General features: G+C 37.3%; 1 protein-coding gene across 1 annotated transcript in view; it reads right to left on the minus strand.

The window, feature by feature from the left end:
- Positions 1–1,084: 1,084 nt before the first annotated feature.
- LOC110464429 (paired mesoderm homeobox protein 2-like) overlaps positions 1,085–16,854 on the minus strand; it is a 29,218-nt gene continuing 13,448 nt past the window's right edge. The window contains exons 2-3 of the mRNA XM_021519637.1: positions 2,780–2,964; positions 1,085–1,925 (exon numbers count right to left, since the gene is read on the minus strand). Of these exons, the coding sequence (XP_021375312.1) occupies positions 1,596–1,925; positions 2,780–2,964 (515 nt within the window). The 3' untranslated portion in view covers positions 1,085–1,595. The remainder of the gene's footprint in view (positions 1,926–2,779; positions 2,965–16,854) is intronic.

The following is a 16,854-nucleotide window of genomic DNA, read 5'->3' on the forward strand; positions in this document are numbered from 1 at the left end:
TAAAAAGCAATTAAAAGATTATTAATAAATAAATGGTTTAACAAGCGACCTTTTATATGTCAGTTTTAAAAGAAAAGACCATAAACGAGAGAAGTTTTGTAAGCAATGCTACCTTTTGTTTGATGGTCATATCCCTGATACAATTTAATAAAAGTAGGCACTATCACCTGGCAGACATCACAAAATATAGTACGTACTCAAAAGAGCATGTTACCGATTTTACATGCCACAGATTTTGGAGCTATTCATGACACTTTTACCCAACACATATATATATAATATGCATAATCAGATTTCAGTATGTTTAGAAAACATATTGTATATTTAACGTTAATATTGCACACCTGAATCAAAATAGCTCTTTGGAAAACGCTTATTCATAATATGAATGTGACTTGATCACGTAGATGCTTGATTTTATGCTGAGACGTACACTTGAGCTGTATGACCTTTACTGATGACCTTGATACTGTCAACGTGAAGTTACTGCTCGTTATCGCGCATGATATTTTCGATGATAATGTCAATGAGACGGAATCAGTTGGGATGATTACTGTGTAGCTAAGAATACCTTTCACTTGCAGATTCACATCACGTGACATTATCGGCGCTATGATCTCTGGGCAAGTATGTCTTTAACACTCGAGGAAGACGGCGTATAGACACAAATTTCGTTCTGAATCATGCACCGCCAGATATTTTTGGCGCTCTAAGAGTTTTCGAATGTTGCTGAGGGTTTTCGGTATTTTCTTTTTCTGACGGATACAAGTTATATAGGGTTGAACTGTACTATTTACAAAACATATCGTTTATAATGGCAGTGAATGCTTAAATGCAATATGATAAGGCACATTGTTTTTATGTAAATACGTTATCTTTCGATCAGTATGAGCTGCAATCGTACAGGAAATGCCATAATGTTCGAATTATATCAAATGGTAATGATACTACCATCTAAAAGGAATTGAATGAGAAATTAAACTCATTGTTTATTTGAAAGGGTTGACGTTATTGCGATGTGTAAGAAACACCCGTATTTAATAAATGCTTTGTTTCCTGTTTCTTGATTGATAAAACGTTTTTCATAATTCCTCAATTGCAACAACCAATATACAACGTCACACGCATGACGTTTTTTCTCATCTTCCAGCACGTGTCACAACCGAAAGTTCTCATTTGAGTAACCCATTATACTTTCAACAGAATATAAATGACGCAGTTGCTGTGGGCCGCCAAATGAAGCATTAGTCCACAACAAATCCTCGAACTATACTTCTCAATGTCTTCTTCACTCGAATGAAATCTTCAGAACTGAGATCCAAGCTGTTTCGTGACATTTTGACGTCATATAGCTTGTCAATATCAGGGGTGTAACACACACGTTACATCATACAATTTAAAAGTAAACTACAGCGTCTTTGCTTCACGTTTGGCTATATCTGAGCAATTGTGTAGTTATCATTGTCTTGTGTTTGTAATCCATGATTTATTTCCTGTCCAAATTGCCCGTACGGGCTACCATAAGTCTGTTTTTCCCCTCCCAATGCCCCACCCACAACGTTAACCCCACCCACTCCCGCACCCCCTCCGCCTAGTCATTGCTGCATTTGATGCGCGTATGGATTATGTTGCATAACGTTATTGTATTCTTGCGCCTTGAGTCGAAGACAAGCAATGCTGGAGCCGATGTTTGGGGGAGGTGGGGTGTAGGAGTGGTTCGCCAGGGCACAACTGTTTGATGTCGTGGAGGGACTGTACGCGGGAGGGGCGTACCACGACAGGTTGTCAGTGTTCATAGATGATGGGCGGGGCGTGATGGGTTGTTCAATGGGCGTGTTTTCTGGCCGCCCGTAAAGGTTTCCACGTTGGGCCATCATATTACGTTCATTTCGACGGAATTTTGCTCTTCTGTTTTGGAACCATACCTGAAATGTAATAAAAACAAATTTAAACATTGTTAGTGAAAGAGGCTCTCATAGATATTGTCACAAGTTGGTTGGAAGGTTATTGGCTTTTGGGACTATACCAATGTCAGTGATTGGCGAGCTATACTTTATGGATAATTAATTATTTTCAAAGCCTTTTCAGGGTTTGTCGTTCGAACAATTTTCTCAACGTAATGTTGTCATTATTTTACTATGCATTAACGTAGTAAACTGTGTCAAATCTGAAACAGACACATTCTAATTTTGGTAAATGAAAATCAATAGCATCTCACCAGGTATTAACACGTCTGGTTAAAAAGATGATTACCTGATGAAAAGACAAATCTGTTACTACATATCAAACTGACATATCTGTAGCTACAGGTAAGACAGACATACGCAATACTGTAGGTGAGACTACGTGTAAATACAGGCAAGACAGACATACAAACTATAGATGAGACTTGCACCATTGATACTTATAAATAAAAATCGGCATACTTTTTGCTGCATTTGGGGCAGACATACCTTTTCACCATACTTCAGACTATCAGTACGTGCTTCATGTATGGCAGGTGTACATATTTAAATACAGTTGAGACTGACGCAACATTTTTAGGATAGAGGAATGCAGCGATACTAGACTGGGTCGATCGTCGGCGACTAGCTTATAGCTAGTTCTCTCAATTGGTAGAGCGTCCGTCTAGAGTTCGAAAGGTCCCTGGTTCAAATTTTGATCTGGCCATGCGTTTGTCTGTCTCCTATTGCACTAGTAAGACTCGTTACATGTGAGACAGACACGTTTACTACACCTGAGACGGGTGTACCTGTCACTACAGGTGAGAAAGCCGTACCTGTACTCTGGCCTCGCTGAGGTTCACTCTCCGCGCCAGTTCCTCCCTGACGAAGGCGTCCGGGTAGTGTGTTCTCTCAAACACTCGTTCTAACGCTGCCAACTGTGTACTGTTAAACGTCGTTCTGTTTCGTCGCTGCTTTCGACGTCGTTTGCCATCTTTGTCATCTTTATCATCGTCATTGCCTAAAAAGATAAAAAAAAATAAATAGAATGTCTGTTATAGCAATGCCTTCAACCACACCCATCTTCTGTCCGAATCGGGTCAAGGTCACCATGTTCTTAATTCACCATTGTATACACGTCGTCTTTCAATATAAAACTATCATATGCTAATTAATTTTTGAAGTTATGTGAACCACTCAAGTTACATTTAAAAAGTGTATCTTCGTACAAATATGCCGCTTAAAATATTTTTATAAACATCCAAACATCAGCTATATATGATGAGGATCTCAAATCATGTATTCGCCTTTATTCATGTAAACATTGTTTACATATTGCGGATCTGTATTGAGGGTTGGGTGCCCTATATTTACCGTACACCAATAACCTTATTGTGCCAAATCTGTTGGAGCCCTGACAAACAACGCTATGCAGGAAGACTGTTTACGATACCTAGGACATTTTGTACCTAGCCCATTAGAGTGAAGGAAAATGTTAATGGTTATAGGGAAACAGTAAGCTGTATTTCTCTTCACTCTTCTCCTTCCTCCTTATCACCTTATCCTACTCTTATCTGCCTCCTCATCAGATCTAACGTCTCCATATAAAATCTAAGGGCGTTGTTATATTCAGATCGTTTGTTATATTAAGATCTCTGAATGACACTTATATCTCGAGTAGGAGTAGATGATTTTGTTTCATTGCATCACCTAAGAACAGTTGCATAATACATGCATGATCAACAACAAAAAAGCGGTTCTATTCTCGAATTATAAATGTTAAGAGGATATGTGTATCGAAAGCATAAACCTTGTATATCGAATACGACATACATGTGAAATGATAGGTATATTACTGTGTAAAATTTGTGTCCGACCTAGGAATAAAATACGCGCCAATGAAAACATTTTTTTTTTTTTGTTTCTCGATTAATTCGTGTTTGAATGTGAAAAAAATCCCTTCAAAGAAAAGTAAAAAGATGTTTCTAACCAACTAAAGTTTAAATACATCTGAACGTAAACTACTTCTTACAGCTCCCTCTCGACACGTCTGAAGGAATAAGAAACCTTGTTCCAACATATCAAAACTACTTATGCCCAAATGTACAATAACTGAATTAAACGTGTATTTTTATGCATTTATTTAATTTTTCAGAAAGTCGATAGACACTGTTTTAGTTGGTAATGTCTTTGCTCTGCTCTCTAAAGCAGACTATGCATGCCTGTTTTGGTTGTCGGGCGTTATACTATTCGTCCTAATGAAGCTACGACTAATACGCGAAGAAGGTTAGGACCATCCTAACCCTAACACATAGTACGGCAATGCGATAGGTCGTCTTTGGTAGCTGTCTTTTGGTGCACTGCGTTTTAAATGGTCGCTGTGTGTTTGTGTAGCAATGTTCCAAGATGTCTGTCCTACGCTACCCCAAAGTTCTTGTACACAATCTCAAATGATTTCGTCCCTATGTTAGAGGGGGAAAATACAAGAGTGTTGTTATGGCATGTGTACGCTTTAGTTGATGGTACGCGCTACCTTACATATATAGAACACATGTGCATATCATAACTTATCTACTTAACCTCGCTGTACGCTTCCCTTTCATCCGTGACGCTCGGGCCCTACTGGTCCATCTTGTTGGGCAAATTAAAACGTAAAAATGACATGAGAGGGATAGCAAATGGCGCCATCTTACGGCATTGAGAAGAAGAGGGAGAGAGAGCTCTCCTGTTTCCGTAGCCTCTCGACTTGACTTATCGTTGCAATGGGGGAAAATCAAATGACAGTTTCTCTACAAGTGGTAAGGGTGATTTACCGGACCTTAAACACTTCATACCAATGTTTCCGCCGCTAAATAGCAATGTTCACCGTAAATTTATCATCAAATTAGAATCGTTCGTATTCAAGCGCAGTCCGTCCACTCAAGACATCAAAGCGAAACTCTTGAGGTCTGAGGCATTTAATCTATGTCCAAATATTTTTTTTGCTACATTTTCATCAGCATCATGCTATTATTTATTGAATCTCAAGACATATATAATAAGATTTTTTTTCATTTAAAAAATATGAACAGTCCTTTAAAACATTCAAACTATTTGACTAAAAGAGACCATTAAGACCATCCACTTGAAATTTCAAACTAGCTGAAGTCGAGCCGATGTTTCCGAGGGCGACCACTTCATCGAAACCATGTCTACATCATAAATATTGGAAATATTTACTTGAAAATGTTAAGCATTCGAATACGAGAACCTTCTTATAAAGTGCTCTTCGGGTTGACTGAAGTTAAATAGATTTTCTTACTGGTAGAAAACGAGGCAGTCAAGCATAAAACTCAAAACATATTTGTTGTCGAGACAAACTACAAGTATATATATACATTATTACACACATATATATCATATACATAGTATCAGTAGATGATATCAACATGTACTCAAAAACTTTGATGGAGTATTCAATAACGGCACACGAGATACAACTTCAAAGACACTACCTGAATAGGTGCACGGAATACACGTGCGTACATGTTTGATACATCGAAAAATCTTCAGAGACATACAAAACTCGTACAATTATGGTATACAAACCAAAGCCGGAATCCCGTATGTATTATATATGCAGACGAAGATTCATTCAAGTATCGTCAACTTCATATCATATCAACTTATTATGTACAGTTAGTTATAGGAACACATTGCTTAATATTTACTATCTTTAAATTAAATTTACATATGATAGTAACATGAGATCACAACTCTTAGCTTTGAATCTGATAAATTTGAACTAATGTTGTATTGACAGCTTATAAACTAACCGCTTTCCGTTAAAACATGTTTATATTTGTCGTCTTCAAGTTGATGATACTTAGATTAAATCGTGCAGACATCACCAGGATGCTCAAGTTCTGACAATACTATTTTCTGACTATCACACAGCGTAAGTGCCATCTGTTATATGAAAGCAAGAATAGAGGGCTATTTATCCCTTTGATTAAAGTATTATGAGGCAATGAGGAAAAGACCCGTTGTATGAACCCGTGTGAGTGCGTGTCTAAATACCCCCTTCATTACTGTGTCAACGTTGTCTCTGCGACGAGGTGTGCATATTGGATGTAAAATATTAAAGATATGTTATTCTGAATACAAAGCATTTGGAATTAAGTTTACTTCAACTGTGAATTATAATAAATGGGTTTATTGATATCAAGAGATAAACATATTGTTGTTCTGTCATTATCAGTCCTCGACTGATCCAACTTTTTAGCAAACAACTACGAGCGCCTGCGTTTTGGAATCAAGGGTGGTCGGTATACACATTGCGCATTTTTAGTCGTCAAATAAACTTTCTTTTACAAAAATAAAGGCAAGCAATAACCACAAATCACATGTAAATAACACTAAAGAACCTCTGTGGCACGAACCGAGGCACAGACCACGGTCTACAGAGGAGGCTGCCTCCTGGCCGAGAAGTCTTATGAACGTGTAAAACATTCTGCAATAGGCTAAGATAGACTGTGCTGTCAAACTGAAGACACAACGGAGGATCGGAGATTTATACTCGTGCCACTGAGGCACGTGAAAATCCGCTTTGATAGGTACACAAGCGGCCCACCATTTCTCTCTCTATGTACGCCGTCGCTAGAGATAGAGAAAAGGAACATGTGTTACGGAGGCTCAATTCACAGTTCTGGGGCCAACATCAATCAGGGCATTATAAATCTAGGTTTTCCAAATTGACATCGATATATATTTCTGCACTAACATTCAGGGACTCCGGTAACAAGTTTATGTGCTAAGTAATTCTCTTATCTTGGACCAAATGATAATAAAATCGTTTAGCCCCACTAGTGAAGCAATTCACTGACAGTGTCTTTAGACGCTTGATACGATTATAGCAAATTTAAGGCAACTTTTATAAACGTGTTATGTTTTTTGTTTACATTCGGGTAACACAAATACTCTGTCTTTATGTATTAACTATAAAGATGTCTTGTTTACAGATATCCGACTGTTAGTGAGGACACAGCATCACGTGATTAGCAATCGACTTCATTTAAACGCTTACAGACTCGACTGAAAGCTGAGATTCGTAATATTCAATTGCATCAGTATCACATCAACGCTTATACAAGACATTTATTGCTGAAATGTAATTAAACAACACCACGTGACGGTTAGGTAAAGTACGACATGTTCTTGGCTAGAGTTCGGTATTGGAAAATAAAACACCGTAGATCATCCAAGTATACTTTTATTAAGCACGGATAGATTGCTTTACCTCGGCAAATTGTCGAGCATGGCCATCTATATAGCCCAAGGTCGCTCTCAAATGTGCTCTGTATCCGTTAAGGAAGCTTTGGAGGACATCGTTCTTTTGTATTATCTACTTAAGTTTTATAACTTACGTTAAGTGAGTCACACTGACAATTTGGACAAATGGACAAAGACATTCACTCTAACATGTACACATCATCATCAGCATCATCATTATCATCATCATCAGCATCATCATCATCATCATCATCATCATCAACAACAACAGACAGAAACCCCTCTTATTCAAACAAACATTCATACACACGGTCAAATCTGATATCATCCGATACACCCAACAGGACTTCTTTATTTCACAAACGAAAAACTGGACACAGAAATCAAATTAGACGTTGAGGTTATGCAATAATAAAAGCTGTCGAAATTATGTGTAGCCATTCCTTTATAGTCCAGATGTATTCACCACACAAGGTGCTATAGTTTGGAAATTAGACAATGTCTTGTAAATGTAGTTTAAAGAGTTCATTTTAAAACATAATGTGTCCGGTCTTACCTATTGATATTTCACATAATCGCTCGTGTCCCCATGACAATGTCGTCTCTACATACGAAAGACCCATACTGTGTTTCCCTGACGATGCTGTCTCTACATATGAAAGACCCATACCATTTGTTTCCCCTGACTGGACCGTCTCTACATATGAAAGACTCGTATCGTACGGTACTCTTGATGATGTCATAACTACTAATAAAATATACATACTTACTGTTCTCTTGAAAAAAGGTGTTATACAAACAAAAACAAATCACACATTCATATTTTTACATTGTGTATATACATAAGGGTTGACCTCATCTAACTATTTATGACATAAAATACAATTTCTGATTACACAGACTTTTGATTTAAAATACAATTGCCCCTTCCTGCAGCAAACAAAGATGTAGAGGTCATATATTTAAAACAAATGTTACAAGAGTCGGACAACGGGGAACCGTTTCTATCAAAGGAGTCAAATCTTGAAAAGCCACGGGCTCGATCGATAGAGATTTTATATCGCATTTTGTGTAATCGTAAATCTAAAACATAAAACGCCGAACTCTGACATAAATGTTACGTAACATGTTCACGAATCCATTAAATGAAATTGATCCTTTGATTTAATTTCTTCCGTATAGATTTAATTTCTTCCATATAGAAATTAGGTATGTTCGAAAAGTATTCAACCTAGTTATTGTAAAATAGTCCCACAGCGCTGTCTGATGTTTACTCATAAATCATAACCGTAAATGACAAAATGAAAGACTGGATACTTTCTAACATATTCACAAAACTATAAAAATGAAATCATATCTTTCCTTTTTCTCATATTTCACATGACGTTTTCTAGTATCGGTTGCGTATGGAGGAAACACTATTATAGTTTTTATTTAATTTACAATCGTAATAAAAGTGTATACGATTTCATTTTTCGTATCAAATTTGTAAGGGAGTCTTATAGGTCCGCGCGGGTTCATCTCGAGATAGTCACGGTGAGTAATTTCCTGGCATTAACTCCTCATGCCGCTCATGCGCAGGGCTAGATTCCCCTGGCACCCCGCCATATATTTACAACGTTTTAAATTAACCACAAACTGCCTTTATGCTTCCGATATCCTTTTTTACGTTTACTCATATCAAAATCACGAATTTAATAGTATTCCAAACGTTGTCCTCGCTCTAACCTAAGCGTGTAGTCCCGTGTTTTGAGAAACAGTTCTCAGACTCGGCACTTCTGGAAACGACATGGGTGTACGGCGCAGACAGAGTGTCTCCGACAAGTAGATACCGCGAAAAACCCGCCGATTCCTGGCTTCTCAAGTATCCAGGGAGGAGGCCGTAGATCAGGTTTGAAGGGGGTCTCCTCGATACGTCCCTTCAGGAATGGCCGATACGCACTCTTTATCATAATCAGCCGCAAAATTGCAATTTACCATTTTAATCAGTATAACTATCGATAAATCAAAGACGATGGAGAACGTTTGGGAAGTGATTTTGGTTTCTTTTCCTTGAAAGTTCTGTCAATGTTATTGAAATTATCAAACAATATCAAGATTTTATCATTTTGAAATATGTTTTTTTTTTAGATATTTTGCAAATAAAAAACACCAAAAAGTTAAGCCTCAGTTTATCGCTGTTATTGATATATGGCATGAGATTGTTCTTAAACCAATGGCAGCGAAATGGCCTGGAGTGCAACATCAAGGAAATCGATTGATAAGATTAAAAAGAAAATTAAGTTTCGTGGCTGATAACCAGCACAGAAATAGTGAAATTTGAGCATGGTTTTTTAATCTTCCCAGAATTAAATTTCAAACAATTAATCATACTGGTAAAAGTAACTAGACTTCAAATGAATTACAGTTTCGAAGATGTGTTGAATGCAGATCGTTTAAATTGAATAATAAATTATGTTCGTTCCATCATGATGTCCTTCGCACTGCCGTGCACCGTTTTCTCCCTACCTCTCACTCACCAACACATACACATATGGTACACCGGGATGATGAATGGGAATTTTCTGTCGGGAATTCAAGAACAAACAGCCAAGGAAAACAGTTATTCATTAGTCTGACATAAGACTGTGCGGTATGGTGATAGCCTGCCCTAAGGGAGTCTGCTGGACCCCGGGGCACAATTTGGAGGTAACTTTACCCCTTTGTTTAGAAGTAACCACCCTAGGAGTGACCTGTCTGGGCATTCCGGCCAGCCAAGCCGTCCATCACTGACTAAGCTCACTGGTCAAGATGCTGAGTCACGAAATACACTTCCAGCTTCGTAGAAAACAAAATGAATGATTTAAACCGGCCAATTTTGGATATTTGAACTAAATGCCCAGAACGGTGCTGACTATATATTCAAGGGTAAGATATTTTATAGAGATATAGACATTCCTCTGTAAGCTATAATCTTGAACACAATGATAATGGTTTATGGTAAACTGACAATGCTTTTTGTCAGAATAGTGGATGCTGACCAGCAGGAGCGGGATAGTACAATACCAACATCTTGCATATCGTAAATATTGACATAGATATGGCCAGTGCTATCCGCCATTGTGCCAACACCTTCCCAGATTTGGCCCACTTGTGGGGATTGATGAGCACGAAATGCATGTGTGCGATGATACTGCACATGTTTTACAATATAAAAAGCTTCCGAAATAAATGTAAAGTTATTTAGATTGTTAATTCACAGAGATGATTTTAGTACGAATTCTACATCTTAAAACCATACATATTGTTTATTGTTCCCTCTTGAGGTGAACGGATTATTAACCATTGACAAACAAATGGCCTCCGATTTACACTCCCTTTTAATAACTCCTCAGGAATTAATCATTTTCCATGTTCACCTCACAAGAGAGCAGTAATTGTATAATGTCTCGTAGAATATATATCCTACGTGACCCTCTAGTCAACCAACGAGATAAGGTAGAAAAAGGGTATGGGGAAGGGGGCAGAGGGGGAAGAGGGGGTAGAGAGCTAGGTAAAGGGATTTGGTCATCGCTGCTGATGTATACATGATAAGACATTCTGTACTGCCATCTGCGATCAGCACATTTGAACATCCATGTCTGTTTAACGTATAATAATGATTAAGACACTCCCGGATTGTTGTAACCCATGGTACTAGGCAGTACAGCACACTCAGTAACATCCAATCACATATCTAATAATCCTTAAAATATCCTGTTTTTTCGTGGGATATTTATTTTTTCCTCATCTCGCGATCATATTTGACTGCGAAAACAGATATTTCGTGAATATTTATTAAAACACATTAAAACAATGTACATATACGTGTAGCTATCTTTCAGTTTGCGAGTTCAAATTCTCACGGAACATGTTGGAAGTATAACCGGAAAAAATAGTATTCACCAAAATCATGTGATTTACAGTAATCAACACTAATTGAATCTGTCGCTTATATTTCCCCGAGTTACGAAAGGATAATAACTTACGGGACTGTCAAGTGTATATTGCATGACGAATTTTAAGCTTATAGCATGTTGATATTTCAGCAGGATACATTTTACATGTGGCTATCGTACGGAATTGCGTTTTAACTTAATTAGGAAACAATAATTATGTCTGTTCATTCACTAAACAAACGCTTTGTTATGCCTTTGGAGACCACTTGATAATTTATGATAATGACTGATTTTATTCGACAATTCAGTAGGTAGAATTCCATGACAACTAAATGAAGATTAATCATTATGTGTCGTATTAACAGCTCGCAAGGGCTAACGTTTCTTGTTTGCATTAATGCGACCATAAATACAGTTTCTTGTATCATGTATCTTAATTTAATCACGGAATTATTCAAATTATATACTGTATATATTAGATATATGACAACTATCAACGTAACTGACCATTTGGGAATATATATTTCTTTAACCCTTCACCCTTATGAAACCTCTATCATAAATGGATCTGGATGACAGGGCTAACAATAGGTTATACCTTTAACCCTTCACCCGTATGGAACCTCTTACATAAATGGATCTGGATGACAGGGCTAACAATAGGTTATATCTTTAACCCTTCACCCTTATGGAACCTCTAACATAAATGGATGACAGGGTTAACAATAGGCTATATCTTTAACCCTTCACCCTAATGGAACCTCTAACATAAATGGATGACAGGGTTAACAATAGGTTATATCTTTAACCCTTCACCCTAATGGAACCTCTAACATAAATGGATGACAGGGTTAACAATAGGTTATATCTTTTATAGTTTACCTTCATATACAAAATATCAGGATTTTGTATTAAATAGACCGTAAGATATAGATTAAATTAATTTAAGCCCATTGCTATCCCTCTTTTTCATTCTGACATGTACATGCACTGTATTCAGGATAACTAACAAAAACGAAAATGATAGCAGACAATGATCCAGACAGGTTTCATTGCATGTTTCAATATTTATGGCTTATAAAACAATCGCAGACGATCTGTTTAATATCAGATTTACGTTACTAACTTATATTTGTCTTATTTTTGACCCATATAACTCTTCGTAAAGGGACTATACAGCATAAACCGCAGATAGAGCTTGTGCCTTTTTAACAGGAATGAAATTTCACATATGTACTGGCGGTAAATTTAACACAAAAGCAGAGTCGCTCTAACAGGCTAGCTGGCTCTAATGACTGATGTGGGTACGGTGGGGGAAAGAAACCGTTACCAACATGTGCAGAGAAAACAAACAAATGTTCAACATAAAAACTCGTAAACCTCCACTGCAGGTACAGTACATAAAAGCGAGAGTTTGAGAAACCTGCGAACTGCAGGTATATCACATAAAAGCGACGCCGGTGAGCTCCCCAGCAAAGAACATTTCAATGGGTCATCTCGCGCTGTTTTATTTCAGCAAAATATTAATAATGCGCCTGTCAGAAGGCTTGCTTCCTCTGTTGGAGGAACCTTGTTCCTGTCTTCCTGACCGAGTCTTTGTTGTTGTAGCGCCAGAGGGAGCAATATGGATCCTCCAAGCCGCGAGAGTGCCAAGGAGCGCTCCCGCTGTGACGGAAATGAACGACTGCGTTGCTCACGTAATGATTGCTAATAACGGCGCTATGATGCGGAATGGCGAACATCCCACACCGCTGTGCCCCGAGAAAAAAACCACAGCACTGTTCCCATGTTCACTGTCACAACACGATGCGACGGTTGTGAAAAAACTTTAGTGTAAAAAAGGTGTTACATTAAGACCATACACGATCTAGACTTTTAGTGAAGAAAACAGGAGAGAATGATACGAAACTTACAGTGTTGTTTATTGGCGTGCGTCTCCAAGACTTAGGGAGGGGTTATTATTTTGAATCAAATGGAATGTACGTCAGAGTTTCTGGCATTGCTACATACATATCTGCTAATTGTTTCCAATAGTCGCATGTTGTTAAACTTAATGGTGCCTTCACAATCAATTGTTTTGTTTATTTAAATGTGTGTCGCCGTGAAAGCTTGCCTGATATCAAGGCGGTCGCCTTTTATTTATAACGACACTTGGGACACTCAAAGTATGTCAAATGTCAGAAGAAAAACATATTTGGCAAATAATTAATCCCATCATTCGAGAAACTCTGGTAACTTATGCGACTAATTGAGGCAGTCTGATAGTGGTCCCAGTGTATGGCAACAGTCTACTATTTGCATGGCTACTTGCAATTGTTTAGATAATAGATTTGGTATCTGGATAACTATAAATACAGTCACATTTCACGAGGCCACAAAATTCTTATTGTCATGGTTATTGTTACGTCAAATTTGACAAAGTCAAATATTAGGCTAGCGTTAAATCTGGTCGCCGATTGGCCAGTTTTGTTATAAGTTTTAAAAATATCTACTGTAAAACTTCGTTATGCTGCCACCCTTTATTCAGAGATTTGTTTTGTAGTTATAACGGGTTTTGACGATCAATCGAAGGAAAAGTATAAAGGAATTCTTAAGAAAAAATCATCTTGAAATATGTGGTGGTATGTGAGGTGGCAAGTGGATCGAAGGGCATCATATCGAGGTTTTACTCTATTTTATTTGAATTCAATTGCAGCCCTCGCTGCTGCTAGATCTTAGCATTGCTACTTATTTTTTTATTTTATTTTTTTCCCAACTTTTAGAGGAATTATCAGTAAAACTTGATGGAAATATCTTATTTTTTTTTTTACATTTTGCACAAAAAGACATGTTATCATTTTGATCTCAAGACTATTATCATGGTGGAGGGTATCACGGTATTATACCAAATTATTGTCACGTAGGACACCCACACAATACATGAGAACGTGCTGATGTTCAGGTTGTATTACTTGTGATGCAACTAGTGGTTAATGTGAAGGCCAAATATCTATGACTAATTCACGGCAAACACAGACACGAGTATCTGTTGTTAAACATTTATTGTTCAATACGGCAGTACGTTCCATTTATGTTTGTTAAGTACGGTATTGTAGATAATCTACATTTCCTTGTTTGTGTTTCACTATCCCTAATCATTAAAAATAAAATTAAAAAAATACTGGGAGCGATGAATATGTCTGCCTTATACCACATATATTTACATTTCCGGTGCAAAACTTCTTATATGAAACTATCAAGAAAAAAATGCATTTATTGAGTTATGAACGCAATTGGATCAGTATCTTCTGACCTTCTGTTCACATAACGTAAGATCGTCGTAGGAAGAAATCATTTAGATGACATTAGTTTGTTCTGGGAAAGTCTTTGTACTAATAAAACAGAAACTTACACCGAAAATTTAAGGAAAATTTCTTATTTATATCACTTATAACTATGAAGTGATGATGTTAATATAAGCATTGACTTTGGGAGTTTAACGATGCTTTGAGACGTCATGTTCAAAATGAAGTTGCAATATAACATCATTAAAATATATATACTACGGCAGAAACCATCGTGGCATTTTTCAGTTTAGTTGTTAAATGTTTGTTTCTGGCTTTGTACAATTTGAAAGTTGCTCTCTCTAGTTAGAAAATATAGGATAATAAAACAATACTATAAAGGGAACATCTGTCTGTGTTCCAAAGCCAACAAATGCTATGCTTATTAGTATATACCACACGTCGTTATATGTATAATCAAACCAACAGCAAATATAAATTGAATGATTATCATTAGAATACAAAACGCGGTTAAACTCTCAATGTTTAAATACATTTCTTTTTCTAAATTTTTCAAAAATGAAAAAAACACACGCTTATCATGTAAATTTTTCATTTGTATTAAATGTTAGACAGCCTGTGTATGGCGAGGACAATGTAACACCGTCTAGTTCCAATTGAGTGCTATTCAAGGTATCGGGGGCGTTGTAGGGGAGGGGGGAAACTACGGAGGAGGTAAAGAAGAAACGGGACGGTGTATCAGGAGTTCTGATCCGCCAGTGATAATGTTTAAACAGCGGGGATCTAAACGCGCTCTGACATTAGTGGGGCTAGTATGAAGAAGAGGGGCATTTACTATCGTAAATCGCCGTACAGACATTTTTGTGGAGTTTACTACTTGGGTCTCTCTGTCTGTTTGCCTCTGTGCGGCGAACAGTATGTAGGACGGGAGTGTACGATGTGACGTGATGACGTCAGACTAGCCTTTATGTATACGTTACATTTCATAGTCAAGGTTGAAGAGATCCCAGTATTGAAAGGCAAAACAAGAAAATAACCAGTAGAAATACATTTTATAGTTTTAAGCTTTTTTTCTTTTTTTTTTCTTCCGTGTGCTCTCGAAACAAAACATGTTGTTAGTGTACGTCGCGGATTTCATGGTTTTTAAACTTTGACGGTTTGAACCTCTGTAATCAAAGATCATACCATTGCTTATAGCCAAAGTACAATTATAGATAATGACAGCTTTCAGCAATTTTCTAAAATGTTAACAACACGTATATAGCAAAAACAGACACTTCCCCCTATACATGTATTTGCAACCTAGTTTTCAGTAAAGGATTCAATGATAATTATTTTTTCATCTGGAAATTTTCATTAGTATATGTTCGGCTTTTTTAAATTAAGAAACCCATTAATACTCTGGCTTAATCTTCCAAAAGAGAAAGAAAATATTTCAAAATGTTTTATTTGAGCTATCCAATTTTACACAATAATGTGTCCTTAAAGAATATTTTCGCTAGTAATTCAGAATTTCCTACTCAATGATAGTCCAAATCAGAAGAAAATATCAGACAAAAGCTCAACTCCTTCTTTAATGGATAAGACGAAACACATGTCACAGTGAAACAAGTTTACTAGTACTATTGTATATACACCTTAGTTAGAATTTTAAGTCAGTAGCATTGCTTTCACTCCCTCCAAAATGACAAAAAGCAAGTTTCAACATTTCTGTCTTGAAGCTTTCAAAATACCGTAAATTGGTCAGTTTGACATTACATCTGACAAAGTCCCGTTCTAAACGTCTGTTTAGTCACTGGACCATCCAATAATGACTTCTACAGTACAGCAATAACCGACTGACCATGTAATCACAGTGTTCTCGTGAGATTTTTGTGAAAAGCCCTCCTCCAAACAATATGGAATACAAATGCCCGCACAAAACCAGCATGCAGCTAGCGTACCCTGACGGCTAATATTTCCTGTCTGAGTACATCGATTTTTGATACACCCCACCACCGAAAACCGGTACAGAGTTTTCACTCAACCAACAACGAGCGGAACTCTCTAAGTTTTGAAGAACGTAAAGACGTGCGTCGCCATGTGAACCAGGAAGGAGAGACTAAAATTCCGCCGGAGGCCGGTCTGGCTGGTGCCGCTAAGACTCCCACATGTCACCGCTTGCGCTTAAATTTCCTTCAAGTACCTAAGCAGTTGACCCTACACACATGTTAAAGTTGGCTTTTGAGAACATTAAGTTTCTACTTCCACGCAGATAAAAAGAAACATATATTTTCTTATTTTATAGAATTATTTAGCCGCCACCGATAGGTATAATAAAGGAAAGTGGTTGGAGGCAACAGTACAGAATATCTGAAAGATATATCAGAGTCGATGTGTTTCGTTCTAATGCTACATTTAACGAATCCTTCACATTTTCAATCTATCCTGACAGATATA

The sequence above is a fragment of the Mizuhopecten yessoensis genome, unplaced genomic scaffold (genome assembly GCF_002113885.1).
Source record: "Mizuhopecten yessoensis strain PY_sf001 unplaced genomic scaffold, ASM211388v2 scaffold10987, whole genome shotgun sequence".
Lineage (NCBI taxonomy): Eukaryota > Metazoa > Mollusca > Bivalvia > Pectinida > Pectinidae > Mizuhopecten > Mizuhopecten yessoensis.